This window comes from Pavona decussata, unplaced genomic scaffold, assembly GCF_977016875.1.
Source record: "Pavona decussata unplaced genomic scaffold, jaPavDecu1.1 SCAFFOLD_237, whole genome shotgun sequence".
NCBI classification, from domain to species: Eukaryota; Metazoa; Cnidaria; class Anthozoa; order Scleractinia; family Agariciidae; genus Pavona; species Pavona decussata.
This window is the reverse complement of record NW_028145642.1, coordinates 775001-795320: the sequence shown is the minus strand read 5'-3', so window position 1 is coordinate 795320 and position 20320 is coordinate 775001. Positions and strand designations below refer to the sequence as shown.

At 38.1% G+C, this 20320-nt stretch overlaps 2 protein-coding genes across 5 annotated transcripts in view; both read right to left on the bottom strand.

The window, feature by feature from the left end:
- Nucleotides 1-20320, bottom strand: part of LOC146457769 (periodic tryptophan protein 2 homolog) — a 59472-nt gene that overhangs the window by 2636 nt on the left and 36516 nt on the right. For all 4 annotated transcript variants that reach the window (XM_085091467.1, XM_085091468.1, XM_085091469.1 and 1 more), the window contains 13 exons: nucleotides 15695-15731; nucleotides 11361-11501; nucleotides 10053-10260; nucleotides 9656-9804; nucleotides 8720-8867; nucleotides 7351-7501; nucleotides 6501-6681; nucleotides 6084-6177; nucleotides 5087-5140; nucleotides 4810-4921; nucleotides 2116-2181; nucleotides 1467-1685; nucleotides 244-469 (listed from right to left, as the gene is read on the bottom strand). In XM_085091467.1, coding sequence (XP_084947593.1) covers nucleotides 244-469; nucleotides 1467-1685; nucleotides 2116-2181; nucleotides 4810-4921; nucleotides 5087-5140; nucleotides 6084-6177; nucleotides 6501-6681; nucleotides 7351-7501; nucleotides 8720-8867; nucleotides 9656-9804; nucleotides 10053-10260; nucleotides 11361-11501; nucleotides 15695-15731 — 1786 coding nt within the window. The remainder of the gene's footprint in view (nucleotides 1-243; nucleotides 470-1466; nucleotides 1686-2115; nucleotides 2182-4809; nucleotides 4922-5086; nucleotides 5141-6083; nucleotides 6178-6500; nucleotides 6682-7350; nucleotides 7502-8719; nucleotides 8868-9655; nucleotides 9805-10052; nucleotides 10261-11360; nucleotides 11502-15694; nucleotides 15732-20320) is intronic.
- The window catches only part of LOC146457772 (uncharacterized), a 4402-nt gene continuing 2661 nt past the window's right edge, over nucleotides 18580-20320 (bottom strand). The window contains exon 2 of the mRNA XM_085091472.1: nucleotides 18580-18981. Coding sequence (XP_084947598.1) covers nucleotides 18580-18981 — 402 coding nt within the window. The remainder of the gene's footprint in view (nucleotides 18982-20320) is intronic.

Below are 20320 nucleotides of genomic sequence, written 5' to 3'. Positions count from 1 at the left end.
AACTTTTCGTCACTTATACTCTGCACAAGAGAAGTATAAACTATTGGAGGGAAACGTTTGATGAAATTGACGCCTGTAACTTCTAGGCAACAAAGTGCTTCCCATCATCAAATCCGAGGGTCCTAGTGGCCGTCACCAGTGTAAGCCTCTATATTTGAGCCCATTATATTCTCGCTCCATCTCAATTCCCATTCACCCAACACACCATAAATTAGCAAAACGTCTTATGCTGCAGTCACTTACACATTGCCAATATCCTGTTGCTGTCTTAAGATACTCTTCTGTAAACTGCGCAACACAACCAGCAATCTACTTGACATCATTTTCAACTTCTGGCCGTGCACAGTTAATAGCTGCTGGCACCATAACAGGTAAAAATGAAGATGGCGTGACTTATCCAGCTGTACCACGACAAAGTTCAACACACGATCTACATAGGGCTCCTTCAGTAACCTTACCATCAACGAAACTAGTAGAACAAAAATAAAAATACGTTATTATGTATTTCATGTTAACTTCAATCGTAAAATAAATGCCTCCACATTCTTTTGCGTTTTGGTTTTTATTGCATGCGCAGTCAACCCACGCGGCAACATTTCAGGCGGCCTCAAGCAAGACTGTTGATACTGTTTAAAAACAAAAGCCCATCGGGCGATTCAAAGAAATGGAATTTATATTTTGTAGAACAAAGCTCGAAACACTAGACTACTACCAGTGCTCCGCGAAATTCCACGCGAGGGAGGGCATATACTTGAACAATTCCAACTTAAACTGTGATTGGAATATAATGACTCAAATTATCTCGACTTATCAACAATGAACAGAATGAGTTATGCCAGGGCTAACAAGCTTTAATTTTTTTGACGATTTCACGCGTCACTTTTTCCTCGAAAATCTGCGTTCACGTAAAAATAATAGCCTTTTTGAAACTCTGCTGCTTGTTTAGTCTAGTATCACATGACACTGTATCATCAAGGAGTTTCGTCTCTACAAGCGCAATGTGGCTGGTTGCACAATGCAGTTGTCTAAAATGTAATTTGCATATCTTGTGGTACCAAACTTCTAAAAGACCACAATCAGTCCACTTGGGACTTTTGAATTATCAGGAAATAGGTAAGAACTTGTTTGTTCGTGCCCTACTGGCACTCAAAGGAACTGCAAAGTGTAACGAAATCAGATTTTATCCCAATACAAACTTGGCTTTCATTTCCGTATTGCTTAATCTTATTGAATTAGACTTGATTATCTTATTGAAAACAAATACTACTTCTTCTGTTGGTTGCAAATGTATTTAACTGTTCTGTGTACTGTTTTTGTAAATGTACTGAAGCTATACGGATTCAGTTTTTGCCATTTCTCTTTCCCAACGCAAAACTTATTTCTTTTTATAAATGAGAAGAATCTTAGTTTCAACTTTTGCTGCAAAATTCAGCCCTTCTCGACTAAACTGACTGAAATAAACTCACTATCACAAGGTTTAACAGCCTCCATAACTTGGCAAATGAACTGTGGCTCATTCAATCTCAGACTCATGATCAGTGCTTTTGTGTGCTCCTTGTTACTGCTAGCTTCCTGTATCCTCTCAGGCGTCACATCACAGTCCAGTTGAAACGGGTCAAAAACAATATCAGACTCAAGTGAATACATCACCAGTCCTTCAGTGCTTGCCGCCGCCCAGGACCGACCTAAAACACAACCCGTTGAGTAAACTACAGGAAAAGGAACTGTTCGTGAAGGTTGAGAGGTGGAAGCAATCAACAAGAAATAAACACATTGTGCCAACAAGAGACACTTCTTGCTTTAACATGTCTGTAAGTAAAATGAACTAGATGACAGTGCTGCTTCATTCTGATGACAAGTTCATCTACAAATAGTATATTGAATGGCCGAAAGGGATGTAACCATCGAGGCTACAGTTACGTACGAGATTACGTAAGAAGCCAGAGTGTTTTGTCAGGTGATCACATCAACCATATTATATCACATGTAAAAAACTGTCTCTGGCACTGATCCTGCTTGGTATCATACCAAGGAGGATCAGCATCACGTAGATTTCTGATTTACTATGAACATTTCTGGAGGATTATACAAAAGTACAGCGACCTAAATCAGTACCTGTTGGTGAAAACTGTAGGCAATTGACTCGAATTTCTCGCTGGGTTCTTCTTGAACTCATTTCACCTGCAAACGACAACAAATTGTAAGTTTCGGTAAGAATTCTGTTAGGCAAGGTGTAGAGAGATGAAAAAAAGAGGAGGCAAAATCAGGCGGATAAAAAGGAAAAAAGAGGAGACCCAAAAAAGCTGTAAGGTACAGGTAAATGTTTCCAAGTTTGACGAAGCGCAATATTGCAATACTCTGACTATTACATGACACGATGACGTTCTGTTAAATAGACAACCGCAGGTTTCCACTGTAACAGTAATCGGGTAGAAATAAAGACAATAAATTTAAAACTGCAATTGAGGAGACAAAGTAAGGCACTGAAATCATGTAATTTGCATTTTGAGATTTGGAACCATTGTAACTCAGAAATATGAAGCTTAATTAAAGTTTAACCCCTTGCTCACCATAGTCTCCAAAAGCTCAGTGGTTTGAACATCAAATTGTAGTGCGGTGGGTCGTGGTTTCGAATCCCATTTGGTACTCAGAATTTTTTTTCTGGTAACGGGTATCCCAGGTCACCACAAATACATAAAGGATTTCCTAGAGGCGAGCGAGAGTGAAGCTGTAACTGAAAGAATCAGCTAGCATGCCACTATCATAGCGCCAGCCTTCAACGGGGCCGTACAAGTTACCAGTTGGTCCATTAGGGGCAACCACTGATTGGAACTTTAATGGCATTAACTCGTTTGTGTCCACTGTATAAAGTCCTTTGTAACGTTCCAGGTCTACAAACTGGCCTTACTGTCCCGTCAACAAATACCCAACAGTTTGTGTAAGGAGCTCCAGCCTCATAAATGACATCAGCATGGATTTGAAGATTTGCAGGGGAAGCCAAGCCTGTGTTGGTTGTATATGGTGTCCATCAATTCAGCAATTGTTACCAGGTTAAACTGCGGCACAGGTCTAGCAAATCGAGGGTACATATCGCTGTAGCGAATGGGATATCGTTTAAAAGAACACACAAAGCCTTAATTCCTTTGAAGATAAGTCTGTTGTAACAAACAATTAATCGGGTACTTGTAGCACATCCTTCCATAGATAAATATATTGTTCTTTAAGAAGCGAAATTCAGTTTTTACACTCGTCATCACATAAGTTATCTTAATCGAACGAGTCGTAATGACAGTAAAGAAAATCAGGGTTATTAGAAGTACAAAAGAATGAATTCTTTATAGTTTAGAAAGTTTTTCTCAAAACCGAAAAGGAGACAGTCTCTCACATAGTGTAAGTTTGGCATATTTAGAAAAAAAAGTTCCGAGAGCTTTTAGTACATTTCGTGTCGCAACGGCTCAACTAATTGCTACACGAGTTGCAAGACAAATTGCCTATTGCAACAACGCCTTTAGGCTCGCAGTGCGAACTTTTTTTCCCTTTTCAACACCAAAGATTACGTATTGTCAACCTTGAAGAACAAACCTTGAAAATAAGTGAGATACCTTTTAATCACAAATCTAAATCTGACTGATGATAGACTGATGATTATCAACACGGAGAGGATAACACTTTAGTCGTTTGTCTAACGATTGTGTAGTATAATATACTACACAATCGTTAGACAAACGATTAATTTGACTAACACCGTTGATGACAATGGTCATCTTATTTACAAAGTAGATATTCTAATGAATTTCGACGGTTTCCTCAAAGCATGACATTCTCTTTATTTACAGTTTACCTAGTGCACATAGTAATTGACTTCATATCCAATCATCATAGGCAAACTATTTTGTAGACAATTTGTGGCAGGTACATCTTGTGGTAGCACGATCTACTAGAACAGACTGGTACAGGCTTGACTGTCTCTCCTTTTTTCATCCTCGAGGTTCAATCTTTACTTTTCTTTTACTTCCTTCCCAGGTTTCGGACCCTCTTTTAACCTTCGTAGCCTACGAGCAGCCGATTCTGGGGCTTTACCTATGAACATGCCAACTAATTCCTGAGGTGTTGATGTTGACGGTTGTGACGATTCCCTCTTTATTATGTCAGTGGTGATTTTTTGGTGGTAGCCATTAGATCGTAGTGTGGTACTAACACGTGAGAAGGTCCACAGCTTAGCTGTCTCCTAACTGGCATTACACCTGCCCGCTTATTTGCGGATGTAGGACATGAGCGCGCAGTTACAACTTACAATGCTTTTAGTTGCTTAAACGGTTTTCTTTGTTTATTATTTATTAGTGGAGATGTAGGCGACAAAGCAATGATGTCGCTTGTTATGTTGTAAGGCACTGGTTGGATCTATTCAGTAGGTACTAGCTGTACATTGAGTTAGTAATTGTATTACTGGTCAGCATACAGCGCCTATTGTTTCTCTACAGGACCTACCAAAATAAACGTATTTGGAAGAAAACAATGTATGGTTTTATTTGTTGGGAAGTGGAGCCAAAGTAACTATGTTAAGTAACAAAACATTACTATTTTCTGTTATAAATTATATATACATTGTACCTGTATTTATCTAATAACAACGACTCGGGATTTTAAGAATGTCTCGAAAGATTACAGGGAAAAGATTAGAGAATTCTCTTACCATGTGTACCGAGGGTTACGATAAACAGATGTTCCACTGTGTTTTACTGTTAGCAAGAGTCGCAAAGGTTTAAAAATGATAGATACATTAGAGATTGACAGTATCAGTTACTTCACCTTTCAGTACTCCAGGGAGAGAGAGGGACTCATCAGCGTCATTTTCGTTATCATTGTCATCAATCAGATCCAATGGCCCTGCTTCTGTCATGTTACCACTGTGAAGAAATTCCTATAAGAACAAATCACAAACCTGCCTTACGACGTTCGATAACACTAACCAGAATACCTCAAAACTGCTTAAGTACAGTATACAAAGTTACATATATTTTTCGCGTTTCCCTGTATTCTAACATGGCATAATTTCCCATGTATTTAGCAAGGAAATGTATACTACCTTCATACAATCCAGTGAGAGGTTTCTAGAAATTTCAAAGCGTTTTAACAACATCTGCAAGACAGGGAAAAGGCACAAAGTGAAACTGTGAATGATGGTATAAGAAACAAATCACCAATAGCATGCTTCTCTACCCACAATGCACTGAGCTCTGTACGCTATTGCCCAGTAACGCTGTAATGTACTCGTGTACCTTCCTAGGTAAAGATACTGTTGGTGAATATGTGAGTTTGGCAAAGTGTTGTAAATTGTGTTCCAGGAATATAAGGGATCAGTTACTGGGACAAAAGTGGGGTTTGCATTTTAACACAAATCAAACTGTTTCAGACGTGAGATATTCGCATTTAGTCTCACTGGCGCATTTTTCCATTTATTAAAGGGAGAGGTTCACATTTCTTCTCATGTGCATGAATCTAAATGCTTTTTTCTCTTTCTTATCAACTTTACGGCCTTAAAAATCCCACTCACATGTACTTCAGTAATCACATTCTATAATTACGTAGTCCAAGCAAAATGACTGATGACCAAAATTCACAGAAAATGCTAGTGGATTGTACTCATATCGTCGATATTGAATTTAGCGTTGACCCGTAGGATGTATTCCACGGTTGATGTGTTTACAGTTATTTGCATGCGAAATAACGCAATCATACGAACAATTTAACACCCGAGTTACCTATTCCCTTCCAAATGGTTCATAAACAACGAATTAAATTAAATGTCTTTGAAAAAGACATTTAAATTTAATGTCTTTGAAGCCGTTCAAAAAACTCGCAGCACGTGTTTCAGTTTATCGGGCTTAAACCACTCGGCTGCGCCTCGGGGTTTTTAACCGATAAAACACTCCTGCTCATTTTTCAAACATTACAGTAAAAACTACAAAACATCTCTTAAAGCGAAACCTACTTAGAAACAATAGCACGCGAAACAGTATCAACAACACAATTAATTAACTCCACAGATGGAACAATCCAGCTTAATCTAACCGGGTCCTGACCTGCTGTTCGACATGATAGATGCATACTTGTTTGGACCTGCCGCCTGCCAAGATACACTTGCCATCAGCGGTATAACACAGGCTGGTAAAACACCTGACAAAAGCACAAAGTATAACTTTCTATGAAGGAATGACACATAATACCAATCTTACTTCAATACTAAATATAAATTGGTGAACTGAACTATTTAGTGGGTCTAGATCAAATTTCTCTGTAGTGCAATTGTACATTTATTGTCCATGCCTTTCTGTTTATTATTAGAAGATACCCAAGGCCATAACACGACATATAATAATTCGTCACTGATCTTGCCATTGAGCATTTAAATCTAGTATCTAATCACTGCTTTACAAATTCTTAAAGTTGTTTACAATATTCCTTTGACGCTTGTTCTTCATCAACGTTCTTAAACTTACTTTGAAGAAGCCATGGTTTGGGCAGTTATCTTATCTAAGCTCCTCCTTCCTGGGATAAGGTCCCTGCGACCCTCCACTGACCCAGTTTGTACACCTGTTCTTACATCAAAGAAAGTGATCTGGCCATCCAGTGATGCTACCGCTACCTCACCACCATCAGGACGCACACACACTGTCAACACTAATCAAACTGCACAGTTAACTGCCTTCACCTCTATGTAAACAATGATAAGTTTACTTCTTCATGCAACATTTCAAATAGACTTGTTACATTAAACAGATTTCTTTGTGAAATAATGTCTTAAAAATTGGCTTTTCTAAATTGCCCAAGTCCAGCGATACATATGATAAATTAAAAGATAATTATAAATTACGCCATTTCCTGAAGAGGTAAGAAGGATCATAATTATTCAATTCAAGATACTGGCAAGAGATCTGATCAGGTGGAAAGCTTGAATTTAACACAAAGGCAATGGCTCGTGCACATTGGCAAAATATAAAACAAATTTCATAGCCTATTTTAGCATCTAACAACGCAATAATTCTAGACGTGTTACGTAAACAGTAAAAAAAAAAAACTTATATTTACAAAGAAATGTGTAAAGCTTTGCCTTTCAGTCGGCCTTTTAAGATGATAACATTATTGCAATTATTCCTGAGATAACAAAATGACCCTAGAACTTGACATGATTGACTGACCGTAACGAAAAGAGCCAAATACTACCAAAGCAAAATTTATTCAACCTATTGCTGCAAACAAATTGTCCTTTAAACTAAAATTATCATGCCACATTCTTGTGCTACTTTATATGCCTAAAATTACATTTACAATCTCAAAAACAGTGCAAACCATCAGATCCTAGATTCAAGGTTTCCCAGGATACTTTGCTATCAAACATGTGCCACAACCTGACAGTTCTGTCCCAGGATCCTGACACCAAAAGTGGATGAGAGGGGCTGAACATCAGTCCAGATATAGGTCCTTCATGACCTGCCAGCACCTGTTAAATAATGAACATGTTATGATAAGCCACTCGAAATGACACCAGTAGTACTCATACCATCGAGTTGTCTGGAGTGCAAGGTTTACTTAGAGCCACGAAAACCATACCAGGGCCGGATTGTTCCAAAGCCGATTAACGCTATCCATGATTAGAAGTTAATCAAGGTCTTCATCACGCTCGTTAAAAATGGGTTTAAAGGCTGATGTCAAGCTTGAGGTAAAGCGAAGTGTAGGTTAATATTGAAGGACAAAAATCTTTTGGAAGAATCTTTATTGATTAGGTATTAAACTCGAATCAAAGTTCACGTTAATCCAGGATTAGCTTAATCGGCAGTGGAAACCCGAATGACGCTAACTCGCCGAAATCGCTTCGAATCGGCTTGAAAAGCTGGTAAATTACAAAGAATACAAGAAGAAGTAGGGTAAGTTGACTTTTATTGACAAAACAATGTTTGTTTCTACCATTTTACACAAATCCGTTGTATTTCCATACAAATCCTTATAATTCAACGGTTCACTGATATTGAGCTTGGGCCGCCTGTGGTTCACCTCGGCTAAGTCACCGAAGGGAACTGATCGCGAGGGCCTGGGAGAAAGCCATACAAGGTCTAGGCAAGTATGATAGTATGTAAGCAATAACCAGTCTGCACGGCAAATTGAACAAATTTAGCGAAATTTAGATTTTAAGGCCTACTCATCAGTTGCGTCTTTCTTGTAGGACCGTTCACAATCCTCTATTTTTTCCGTGGGTTTTTCGAGACTCGTATGCTTCGATGGAATTCCCGCCATCTCGGTTTGTAACGGCGGGCGCAACCTGGGGAGAATGTCTAAACGTCTGAGGGGAGCTCCTCCTCCCCCACTCAACGTAGCCTCACTAGGGCCCCCCTCGGTAGTTTAGGCACTCTCCCCAGGTTGTGCTCGCCATAACGAAGATGGCGGGAGTTTCATCGAAGCGTACGAGCCTCGAAAATCCCGCGGAAAAATAGGGGACTGTGAACAGTCTATCCTTCTTGTTCTAGGCCTCCCAATTGAAGCTTTAATCTCACTATTATTTTAAGGTCCCCCCCCCCCAAAAAAAAATGATAAATAATAAAAAAAAACACAAGCATGAACATGACACTGTCACTGTTATTATCACAGCCTTATAATAATACAGTTTAAATACTTCATCACGCAAAATAACATTTTTTTTTTTATCTTCTAAAGGACTTATTACCTCAAGAAGTCGTCCAGTTTTCATGGACCATACAAAAACGTCAAAAGTGTCAAGTGATCCAGAGCAAACCACCTCCCCACTGCTGTCAACAGTTAGACATGAAAACTGGACCGCATCAGGAGAGGTGAACGTACGAAAATTCCGGTACCTGCAATGCAGCAGAGAAAAATGTGCCATTGACAGTGCAAGATCGATGCGAACAGCCTTTGAACAAATTCCACAATTAATAAAAGCTAAAACCCAACCAACTGGTCTCGCTGTAGTGAAAACATGTACCGATACTCCCCATGGGTGGGATACCATCAGTAGTATGGGATGGATGACTAGATCAATGTAAATCTTGAGAGAATTTTATTATGGTCAACCCAGTCAAACAAGTTTGCGGAGAGTATACTGGGGATGTATGGAAGAATGTTATTCATGTATGCAAACATTCGGTGGCCAGGGTGTACTGGACGGGAAAACCGGTTTGGAGGCATCCATTAAGAGTGCATAAATAAGTAGAGTTAGCTGTAAGTATGTAAAGGGTTTCATTAAGGATGTATGTACAACTGGAGTCACCTGTAAGTATACAAGCAGTGAGAGCGGTATTGTTTAAGCGTTTGAGAGAGAGACAGTGTTCTGTTGGTACAGTTCTGCCCAACCATTCATTAATAAATTGATCTGCTCACCCATCACATACTACTACCATAAGACCAACTGTCTGTCGCACACAGGTAACCTGTGTGCTTCAATTAGGTTGCAATGTTGTACACTAGAGAGGTACAGTAAAATCACGAATATAACCTCCTCCAAAAGTCCCCAAATTTTGAAACACAAAACTCTACAATTATAAGCTCCACCAAAAACACAAGCCCATCCTGAAAACAAGCCCCTAAAAACCAACAACCAGAGCAATACTATCACTGAAGTTCAAGGTGATAAAGTTTCTGTTACCTCTTGAGGTCAAATGCTCTTACAGTACCATCCAGCGAAGAGCTCAATACCACCTGACTGTTTGGCGTGAATATCACTCCTGTCACGGCACAGCTGTGTTCATTGAATGTTACAAAACAAAACCCAGATGTCGTATTCCACAGTTTGACCTACCAATTTACAGAAATAATAACATTTTAAAAGGGCCAAACCAGAAGTTAAATCAATTCATAAAATATACCATGGTTTCATGTTTTTTTTTATACTGTTTATTGGAAAGAAAGAAGGAGAAGAAAGTCAAATAGGTGGAGGAGTTTACTGTCGATGTCTACTCGTAACCTGGGATGTGTGCCCTGGGAAATTCAATAATTGAACAACAATACATTCTAACAAAAGTATGTGATTAGCATTTACACACCTTGCCATCATCTCCACCAGTAGCTACAAAATGTCCATCCTGGGAATAACTGAGTGTATTCATGTCATAGTAATGGCCTTGTTGTTTGAGAATGTAAGTTTCACTCTGCCATTCCCACACCAGCAACTGCCCTAAGTTACTGCAGCCAAATGCCAGCCACTCGCCACTAGGATTCACAGTCACAGTTTTAATGGTCTGCTGTGAAATGCTGTAGAAATAGTAGGACATATGACGTTAAAGCTATTATTTTATAATCTGATTCTGTGGTTCGTTTGTAAATGGTGCTCAGCGATGTGATTGTTGATATCACCATTTCTGGTCGCTAGTTTGTGTTTAGTCAGTCGCATGTTCAAATGTCTGCCAATCCCACCAGTGTAAGTAGCCTGACAGTCTCAGCATTTGATCTTACAAACTATTCCCTGTCTATCGCACAGTTTGTGTCAGTCCTAAACGTTTGTCAGTAGTTGTTCCAAAGTACTGACAAGTTTGTGAGCTACATGGATGTTGTGGGGCTGTACGATAAATGCAATAGTTTCAGAAGTGCTGGCTTTCGATGTAAGGTATAGCCGCAGTAGTGACAGGCATCGCATCGTTGTTTGCAACGTTAGATTAAGTGTCCCTGAAAGTGTTGCATCTAACAAAGTCCTGGTTATAGTTGTTCTTGTTAAAAACGTTGTCTAAGTTCTTGACTTGCTCTGAAAAACTGTCAGGTGAGTCACAAACCAAACATGTTCTTCTTGACAAGGTCTTTATAGTCATTTACTTGACTCTGATGATGACTTCAGTCAGTCAATGTCACCTCAGACGCTCACCTAAATGATCATTATTTACGTACTTATGACTGACATGACTCCTGTGTTCAAACATTTTACAGTTTTACCGTGGTTATAGTTTAAGTAATACATGAAAAACGAGAAAGCGTGTTTCATCAGATATCCAAACACGAGAAGAAGGTTGAAAAAACGAGGCGCAGCCGAGTGTTTTTTTAAACGACTTCTAGGTGTTTGGATATCTGATGAAACACATTTTCGAGTGTTTGATATGGCTTCTCAAATGATCAATAATCCTTGGAGAAACTCAAGGCTAAAGTTGGCAAAATTTTATGGTAATTAGGATCACATATCGGTCACGGTAGTGATTTTCTTTGTTTTCTTTTGATGAATTATTAGTGAGTTTGAGAATCACCCATCCAAACTATGTGTTTCGCCTAATGAAAGCATCAAGAAATCATGTTACTGCGCAACTACACAAGGTGAATATATTACACAAAAAGGTAAATATATTAATTATAACCATTAATTAAAATACCTTAATGTATGAATAAGAATAAATTCTGGTACTTCATGGAGAGTGAAAACACCTGATGAAAACCCAGCAATGAGCAGATGATTTGATTTATGGAAAGCACTGGTGGTCAACTCAGCAGATCCTTCTTGCTTATAAAAATGTCTGGAATGAAAATAATTGGTCAGGAACTGAGTACAACACATTAAAAGTAAGGGATTTCGTGATGTCAGGGAAAAAAAAACCCATTAGAGGAACTTTGGGTAGAGTCTGTAAGTACATAGGATTGAGTGTGATTACAGGATGTTAAATCCACTCTGTGGCTGAGGGTAGCAGCGTTTTGGCTTTGCTTGACAACGTTGCATGTTGAAAAACAGTTATGACCCATAAAACCACGTTTAATATCAGCCGTTACGAGCTGAGCCTCCTGACGGCTGAAAGATTGAGCAGGACAACATTGATGTTCAATTATGCTACAAGTTGCCACCTAACGTCTGAAAAGCGTGTGAGTTCAGACGTCCTAGTTCAGACGCATCGAATTTAATGCATAAATTTGAAAAGACATTAACGTAATATCGATTCGTCGCTTTTTGAATCTGGAATAATCGTAGGTTGTCAACATCAAGTTGTTATTCAAGTTGATTGAATTTAATTCGTCGTCTAAATCGAATCTCTACAAGAGTCGTCTTACAGACGAAGTCAATTGGAATTTAATTCGTCCAAATTATATTCGACGTATAAGCTAGGCCTCACTGAGTTACAATACATTAGATTGTAATAACAGGTATAAAAAGTTAACACTAGTACAGGTTCATTGAGCATTATTTTCTACACATATTATTTCAATAATTGATTACAATAATATGACTTAGTTGCAATAAGAAATACAGCAAAAGTTGAGACTAGTACGGACTGATTGGCATTTATATACACTCAGCATTACACACAATACACAAAAACAGAACAACACAATACGCAAGACTCTACACATACTATTACAATAAGAAATACAGCAAAAGTTGAGACTAGTACGGACTGATTGGCATTATTATATACACTCAGCATTACACACAATACACAAAAACAGAAAAACACAATACGCACGACTCTACACATACTATTACAATAAGAAATACAGCAAAAGTTGAGACTAGTACGGACTGATTGGCATTATTATTTACACTCAGCATTACACACAATACACAAAAACAGAACAACACAATACGCACGACTCTACACATACTATTACAATAAGAAATACACAAAAGTTGAAACTAGTACGGACTGATTGGCATTATTATATACACTCAGCATTACAGGCAACACACAAAATCAGAACAACACAATACGCAGGTCACAACACTTATAAACGTCACAAATCAATAGATTAACCTTGCCGAAACTCACGTTTATGGCTGCGATCCTACCCTCCGGGCCATTGGAACAGCTGTTAGCACATAGGTATTACGAAGGGTTAAATAATTAGAATACAAATTCTGGTTATCTGTCCCATGAGAGAAGAATATACCCCCTTCCCATTCATTTTTCCAAATCGCTGCTACGCATCTTTTGGTTCTGAATAATAATGTTTCTTGCAAAAGATAGAAGAAACGTTTTTGGTTTTTCAAATAATTGATGATACTTCTTCTTTTTATTTGGTTGGGAAGAGTTTCACTGAAAAGGGCACTCACGAAACTGAAGAATCTTGAAAATTAGCAAGTTTGCAAGCCAAACCTAAAAACCGCCAATACGGAAATTCGGACTGTGGACTAATCGAAGGTAAATTCGTAAACTCGAGAGCACCATAATTTTCGAGCTCATGCAACTCGGCCATTTTCATTTGTTAGTCTTCGCTGGGTCAGAAGAATTATCTGTCCTTGCCTTCTTGCTGCCAGTGTATACTCAAACTTTAACGGACGAAGAAATTTCCCCTGCACAGGCCGGACAAGTATGCTATGTGGGTAGGAAACAGCTGCAAACATCCACATTTACTATGTACATTTAAAGACATTACATCCTACTAAAAGATAGAAAAAACCTACTATCCCTTTGGCGCTTGTTCTATGCCACTTTGCTTGTAAGGGTGATCCGGTTTCCTTTCCAATCAAACAGCAATCCGAACGATCCGAGCACAGCTAACACTGTTTCAGACAGTTGTTGTCGTCTGTGAGGCTCTTTTGTTTTGTTGACAAAAGGAAAAAACTAAACATAACCGGTGAATTTGCTGAAATAGTTGCGAATGTTTGTAAAAAAAATCAATGATAGTTTCCATCGTGCTGTTTGCGGAACAGGTAAATACAGGGTAGAAAGGGCTAAGCAAGATGCACTATTTGCAAATCACTTTCCTAGGGGACGATGTACCACCTCCTAAGGCCAGGACGCGCCTGGCTCATCTTTTAGTATAAGAAGTCTTGTACTTGATAATTATCATGCAATTATACCAATTTACTAATTAAAACCTTCTTTCCTGTAAAGCCAAGAAAAAGGCAACCTTTAACAAGGTGTTCCACAACTAACATCCTCAGCTTTAATTTCTTTCTTTCAGTGGAAATGCTCTTGTGGCACCAATAAATGGCCTTAGGGATGCTTTGGTCTTACTGTAATTGGCTATAGTTGTCAGAACTTTGAAAAGAATTGGGGCCTCTTCCTCTCACACATTTCAAAGTTTCATCTGAGAACTTGAAGGCGGTTTAACTTAAAACAGACTTTTTCTTAATAGGCTTCAGCTGGCAGACTCTATTTAGCTCTAAACAAGTACTGCTTATGCCAAAACCTATGGGGGCTTCCTGAAGCTTTTTGTTTTTAAAAGCAGCATGACTGATTGCTGTGTGCAATGATGACAGTGGCTTACACAGTGCAGTGCTAAGACTTCTGAGATTCGATGGCAACTCTTTCACTATTTTTTTGGATTTGAAGTGCAAAAACACTTACGAAATACAAAGGGAACAATTATATTTAATAATTATTTTAATATGTTGCTATCTGGAAGATAGAAAGAGTTAATGTCTGACTTCCAGACCTTGAACTTTAAAACTTTAGAAGAACTAATTTGAGGTTCATTACATGTATTTAGTAAGCAAAATGTGTTATTAATAAATTCCACCATGATTTGTTGGAATGCAGACGGAAATTATTGTTGCCGAAAAGGAGAATATTGTTGTTTTTACAACAGTAGTATTTTTGGGGAAGGAGTGCTTTTTTAAATTAATGTCTTGGCTGGATAACTAGAATGTCCAGTCGTCTCCTACTATTTGACACCTCCATAAGCAAATTCCAAAGGCAATGAAGCCTTCATGATGGCCAAACAGCTGTATTATAGTATTCCCTATTCTCTTAGGCCATAGGGAGATATTTTATTGAAGGCTAGGGTATTAGAAGTGCGGCTAACTAAACTACCAGTGAACATATCGAAGAGTTGCAGCTCTACCAAATACAGAAATTTATCATTAAAATAAATTATTTCGTGATGACAATTCCACCACATTAAAACTTCCAAAGATCTTGAAAGGTCAAAATGTAGAATTTAAGTGGTATTTAAATTTTGTGTTGCCATGTCTTCTGCTGCTTCCTCTGGGCACTTCCGTCATACAAACAAACATTTAAGAAGAATAAATTGTTTTGTCACTAGTGTCATTTGGTTGTTCATTAGTTGTATTAAACTGATAACTATAACTCACTGAGTGTATGTACCTTCACACATGTTCCCTGAACATTGCCAGTAGTTTATAAATACAGTTAGGGGACCTATACATAGGGCTACCCTCACGGTCCTCCTTTTCAAATACACAAACGGCATTGCATTATGTAACAAAGTATTATTAATTATTAATTTTATTGTTGAACACTGAAAGTTCAAATGTGTACTGGCTAGGCTGACTTTACAATAAATATACGTAATTCAAAATAAGTTTGTTTTACAAGTATGTGAGGGATTTTTTTAAAGACAGCTAAGACAGCTAAGCGCTAAAATTGTGAGAGTATCTTTGACGACGTGAGAAACATGAGGAAGAGTGTTGCATCCAATATTGAAACACTGAGAAGTGGTTTCAATACACCAGGCACAGCAAACTGAAGTTTTAGGTTACCAATTCAACTTCAAGGTGTTTTGAAATTAGATGAAACACTCTTTCGAGTATTGATTTAGAGGTCAATTATTCTTGTAAAACTGAAAGCAAAAGCTCACCAAATTTGATGGTAATTAAGGTGACATTTCCATGCAAAACTCCTTCATAGTCACTGTCAGTAGATTTTTTCCTCTGTTTTCTCTTCACGAATTATTAATGATTTCAGAAGTAATGAGCACATTATACAGACAGAAATTTTTACTTCATTTAGTTAAAGCAAGACGTGGTTCTTACTTGGATTCCTTCTTCCATATAAGTGAGTTTTCACTATCTGCAAAATAACATCAGCAGCAAATTGACAATCAATCAAAATAAACTACTAAAAAGCATCTGAGAATCTCAACTCCTGCCTATTGTATGACAATGGCCATTTGTAAATTATAATACTGTACTTGCTACTGTGAATTGTTAATCAATAGCTACTTCACGTACGGTAGACAATTTTAAGTGTAGCAAAATTGCCGTTGTTTTTCATTACGCTAAATTTCTTAATTTCCTTTCACGTTCCACCAGATATTCATTTACATTTTGTTAGTTTTCATTTGGAGATAATATTGGTTTGTTTTATTTATATCTGCGCTTTCCATTTTGCTGGTTTCTCACACTTCACGGCAGCTAAGTAATTTGAATTGATACAATTACAATTTAGGACAATCATCAGCTGGACTTTCATATACTTTAAATTTTGAAAATTGCTTATAGCCTTTGAAATAGTTGGCTTTCAAATGCGAAAAAGAAAAAGAAAAAAAGGTTAATCAGTCGGTCTACTTCGGCAGGTTCGAACCTGAGCCCTCCAACCCGGCATACATCAAACTACTGCATCACACGTGCACGTCTACATTCAAAGAGATTAATTTTTACAGAGTTAAACCTGTATTAAGTGTTCACCCTTGTGAAATGGAGAAGTGACCGCTTAAGGTGTCTCCCTAGGATTTTATGCTTTCGTGCGCACTGATGATGTGACCTTTAGTAAGGTGCGCATGAGCTGACACAAGCTCATGCAAAGCAGTGAACAAGTCAACAATGCAGCTCAAATTGCAGGCCTGAAGAAACAGAGGAGCCAATATTTTAAAGAAAACATTCTCTGTAATAGTGTCATAAACAAAAATATTACTGTTTGTGTCTTCAAAGATAACCAGGCAATTAGTTTGCGCAGTCTATTGCTTTCTCAAATAGCAATCTTGGCAAATTCCTATTCTAAGACATCATTATTGTCCATAAAAATGCAAACTTTCATCTGGATTTTTTCGCATTTCCTTCAGTGAAATTTCCTAAAAACTGGCACAGTGGTTTCAAATAATTGACACACGGTGGCAAAAACCACAAATTTGCAAAAAGTAAAGAATCTGCCTTAATAACCCCTTTTTAACTCGTGAATGCGCGCATGCGCAATGAACGAGTTATAGCGATAGTGGACGTTTTCGCTTGGTTGGTTCTGTCGTTAACTTTCGGGCATGCGCAGTGAGTGAGTTAAATTCAATTAGTGGGAAAAAACACGCAAAAATTTTCTGTTCACGGCGCATCAGGAAATTCTCATTCAATCTGTAGAGAATAATTTGACAATCATTTTAGTGTAAGAATGGAGATTTTTCGTTGAATCTGAGCAAAGTTATAGGTTTTTTTCGTTATTTTTCCACAAAGTGCGGTGTCTTTTAAGAATTTAAAAATAATTGAACTGAAAAATTCAATTAGTGGAAAAACACGCGAAAATTTTCTGTTCACGGCGCATCAGGATATTCTCATGTTAATCTGTAGGGAATAATTTGACAACCATTTTCGTGAAAGAATGGAGATTTTTCGTTGAATCTGAATAGGTCTTTTCGTTTTTTTCCACAAAGTGCAGTGTCTTTTCAGAATGTAAAAATAATTTAATTTAACAATAATTGAATTTAAAAATAATAAAATTTAAAAATTCAATTAGTGAACTGTCGGCAAGCTCTTTGAATAAACAAGGCGCTTTTTATAGAGCATTAACGTGTCGCAGAATCTTTCATGAACTCCGCACTTACCGGTTCACAAACTGAAGAGGACTGTGATTCTTTCCTTTTCTGAAGATTTATTTAACATTCACAATCTGACAATCTCTGATCCAATCTACAATATTCGCGATGCACAATTCCGTTCACAACTCGTTCTTACTCGATCTGCTCTTACATTACAATTGTACTAAGATTTACTAGATTCTATTTGCGCAACAAGTATTTTTACCACAATCACGAGCACAGTATAATCCCAAGCCTACACTATTGTCATGCTACTGAATATAATTTCAATTACACAATTACACGCGTTTCTCTTCCTTATTTAGCTTAATACTACGCGTGCAGTTACATCATTGTCATGCAGTGTATTAACTTCGGACCTTCCCGGAGTACAATTGTGCAATCTGCTTTGCTCACTAATTTTTAAAGTATTGCTCGCGTTACTATTTCGTGACATTGTTCATCAAATTTCCAAGTTAATATTCTACGTCACGCACATCAGTGCTTCTTTCCCGACACTCTCCCCACCTTGACTCGCCTACGAGTCAAAGCATATGTTTCGATTTCCACCTAGCATCTAATGCAGCAGATCTGCTAGGGTTACGTCTAAGAGGTGTAGTATGATCCCGTTCAAATCTACGGTTCCCAGTTTGACCAATTTGGCCGTTCCCTTGTATGGCACATTTTACTTCTAAGGGGTACAACTTTTGAACTGGTCTGGAAATACGCATCGGTCTACCCTTGACAATGACTCTTACGTTTGCTTCCCTAACAACGTTATCTGTGCCCTTGATAAGACTCTCAACTACTGCAATTTTCCACTCTCCTCTCTTTTTGTCTTCCTCAAACACAGTTACTACGTCTCCTATCTGAATCTGCCTGTCTTTGCGATCTACCTTCAGGTGGTGCAACTCCCTTAGATTCACCAGGTACTCGTTTCTCTATCTCTTCCAAAAATGCGTTAACTTCACTGTCAAATATCTAAACCTCTCTGAACAACTAGTTCGCTTCTGGCTCTTCCGCTATCTCGTCTGGCATAGACTTAATCCTTCTGCCAAGAATTAAATGTGAAGGTGTTAAAGCTTCATGTTCTACCTCATTCTACTCGTACGTAAGCAGACGGGAATTTAACGTTCCTTATACCTCCACTAACACCGTTCGCAGCTCGTTAAATGTAAGTCGCGCATTTCCTAACACCTTCCTGAGACAAGCTTTCACACTTTCAACCATTCTCTCGAAAAATCCTCTCCACCAGGGTGATCTCTCTAAATTAAACCTCCACTCAATTCGCCCTCTGTCTAGCTCACTAGCTACCTCTGGGTGGCTAAAAAGATTGTTAAGCGCTTTTTCGGTCGCTTGGAAGATTTTCGCGTTGTCTGATACGGTCAATGTTGGCGTGCCTCGTCTCGCTGAAAATCTCCTTAACGCTCGTCTGAAGGCCTCGGAAGATAGGTCTTCAATTAATTCTAAATGTATCGCTTTAGTTACGCAGCAGGAAAACAATGCAATGTACGCCTTTCTCATTCTCCCTGCTTGCGCCTTAAGGTGACTCGACCCAGTTATTTTTTGGTGGTACCACCCTACTTTGAAGCTCTCTGGTATCCCCACCTTTACTTTTATCGTAAGTCTAACACATAGAATGTATAACATATAGATCAATCTACAATATAGCAAAAAAATTTTGGCGATCGGAGTAAATGTCACGTGGTTATAGTGCCACGCCCGTTTGAGGTCTGAGTCTAAATTCTGCTGTTGCCGGCTTTTTTTCGTGAGAATCTCTCGGCTACACATAGTGCGCACTAGTGCCTTGCGCTGAACAAAGTTTCAACAAAATCACAAAGACCCAATTCGAGAAATTTAGCGCTTTCCAAATGGAGGTCATAATTTATGTAAAAATGATAAGCAAACTTTACACGATTATATCTAATAAACTATGAGATTTATTCCTTTATTTTGGGGATCTTTATAACAGGTGGACCCTTGCACGTCAGCAGAAAGCTTTAGGGTCTTGTAAATGCGCGCGATTTCGAGCAATGCAAACATATAGAAATTATATTTTTAGCTATTTGTTGACGCTTGTCAACGTTTCAGAGTCCTTCTCACAAAAAAACCATTTTCTTAAAAATTCGTAGTTTTTTTTCCTTCAAATTTTTTCAGGGCTACGATTGATTAACTAACTACCCGGATTCCGAATTTCATGGTCATTGAAAAACTGTGAAATTATCTTCTATAAGCCCAAACTTGAGTAAACATTGAAGATTTTTAGCGTTTTGGCTAAGATTGTGCTTTGGGAGTTTTCTGTTGTTTCGAGTCTGTCATGATACAGCATTCTTGTTCAGCACGCGTGCAATGACCACGCTTGCCTGACTTCCGAATGCACTCATTGGACATTGAACGCGTGCTTAACAAGAATGCTGTATCATGACAGACCCGAAACAATAGAAAACTCCCAAAGCACAATCTTAGCCAAAACGCTAAAAATCTTCAATGTTTACTCAAGTTTGGGCTTATAGAAGATAATTTCACAGTTTTTCAATGACCATGAAATTCGGAATCCGGGTAGTTAGTTAATCAATTGTAGCCCTGGAAAAATTTGAAGGAAAAAAAACTACGAATTTTTAAGAAAATGTTTTTTTTGTGAGAAAGACTCTGAAACGCTGACAAGCGTCAACAAGTAGCTAAAACTATAATTTCAATATGTTTGCATTGCTCGAAATCGCGCGCATTTACAAGACCCTAAAGCTTTTTGCTGATTTGCAAAGACCCATCTGCTATAAAGATCCCCAAAATAAAGGAATAAATCTCATAGTTTATTAGATATAATCGTGTAAAGTTTGCTTACCATTTTTACATAAATTATGACCTAAATTTGGAAAGC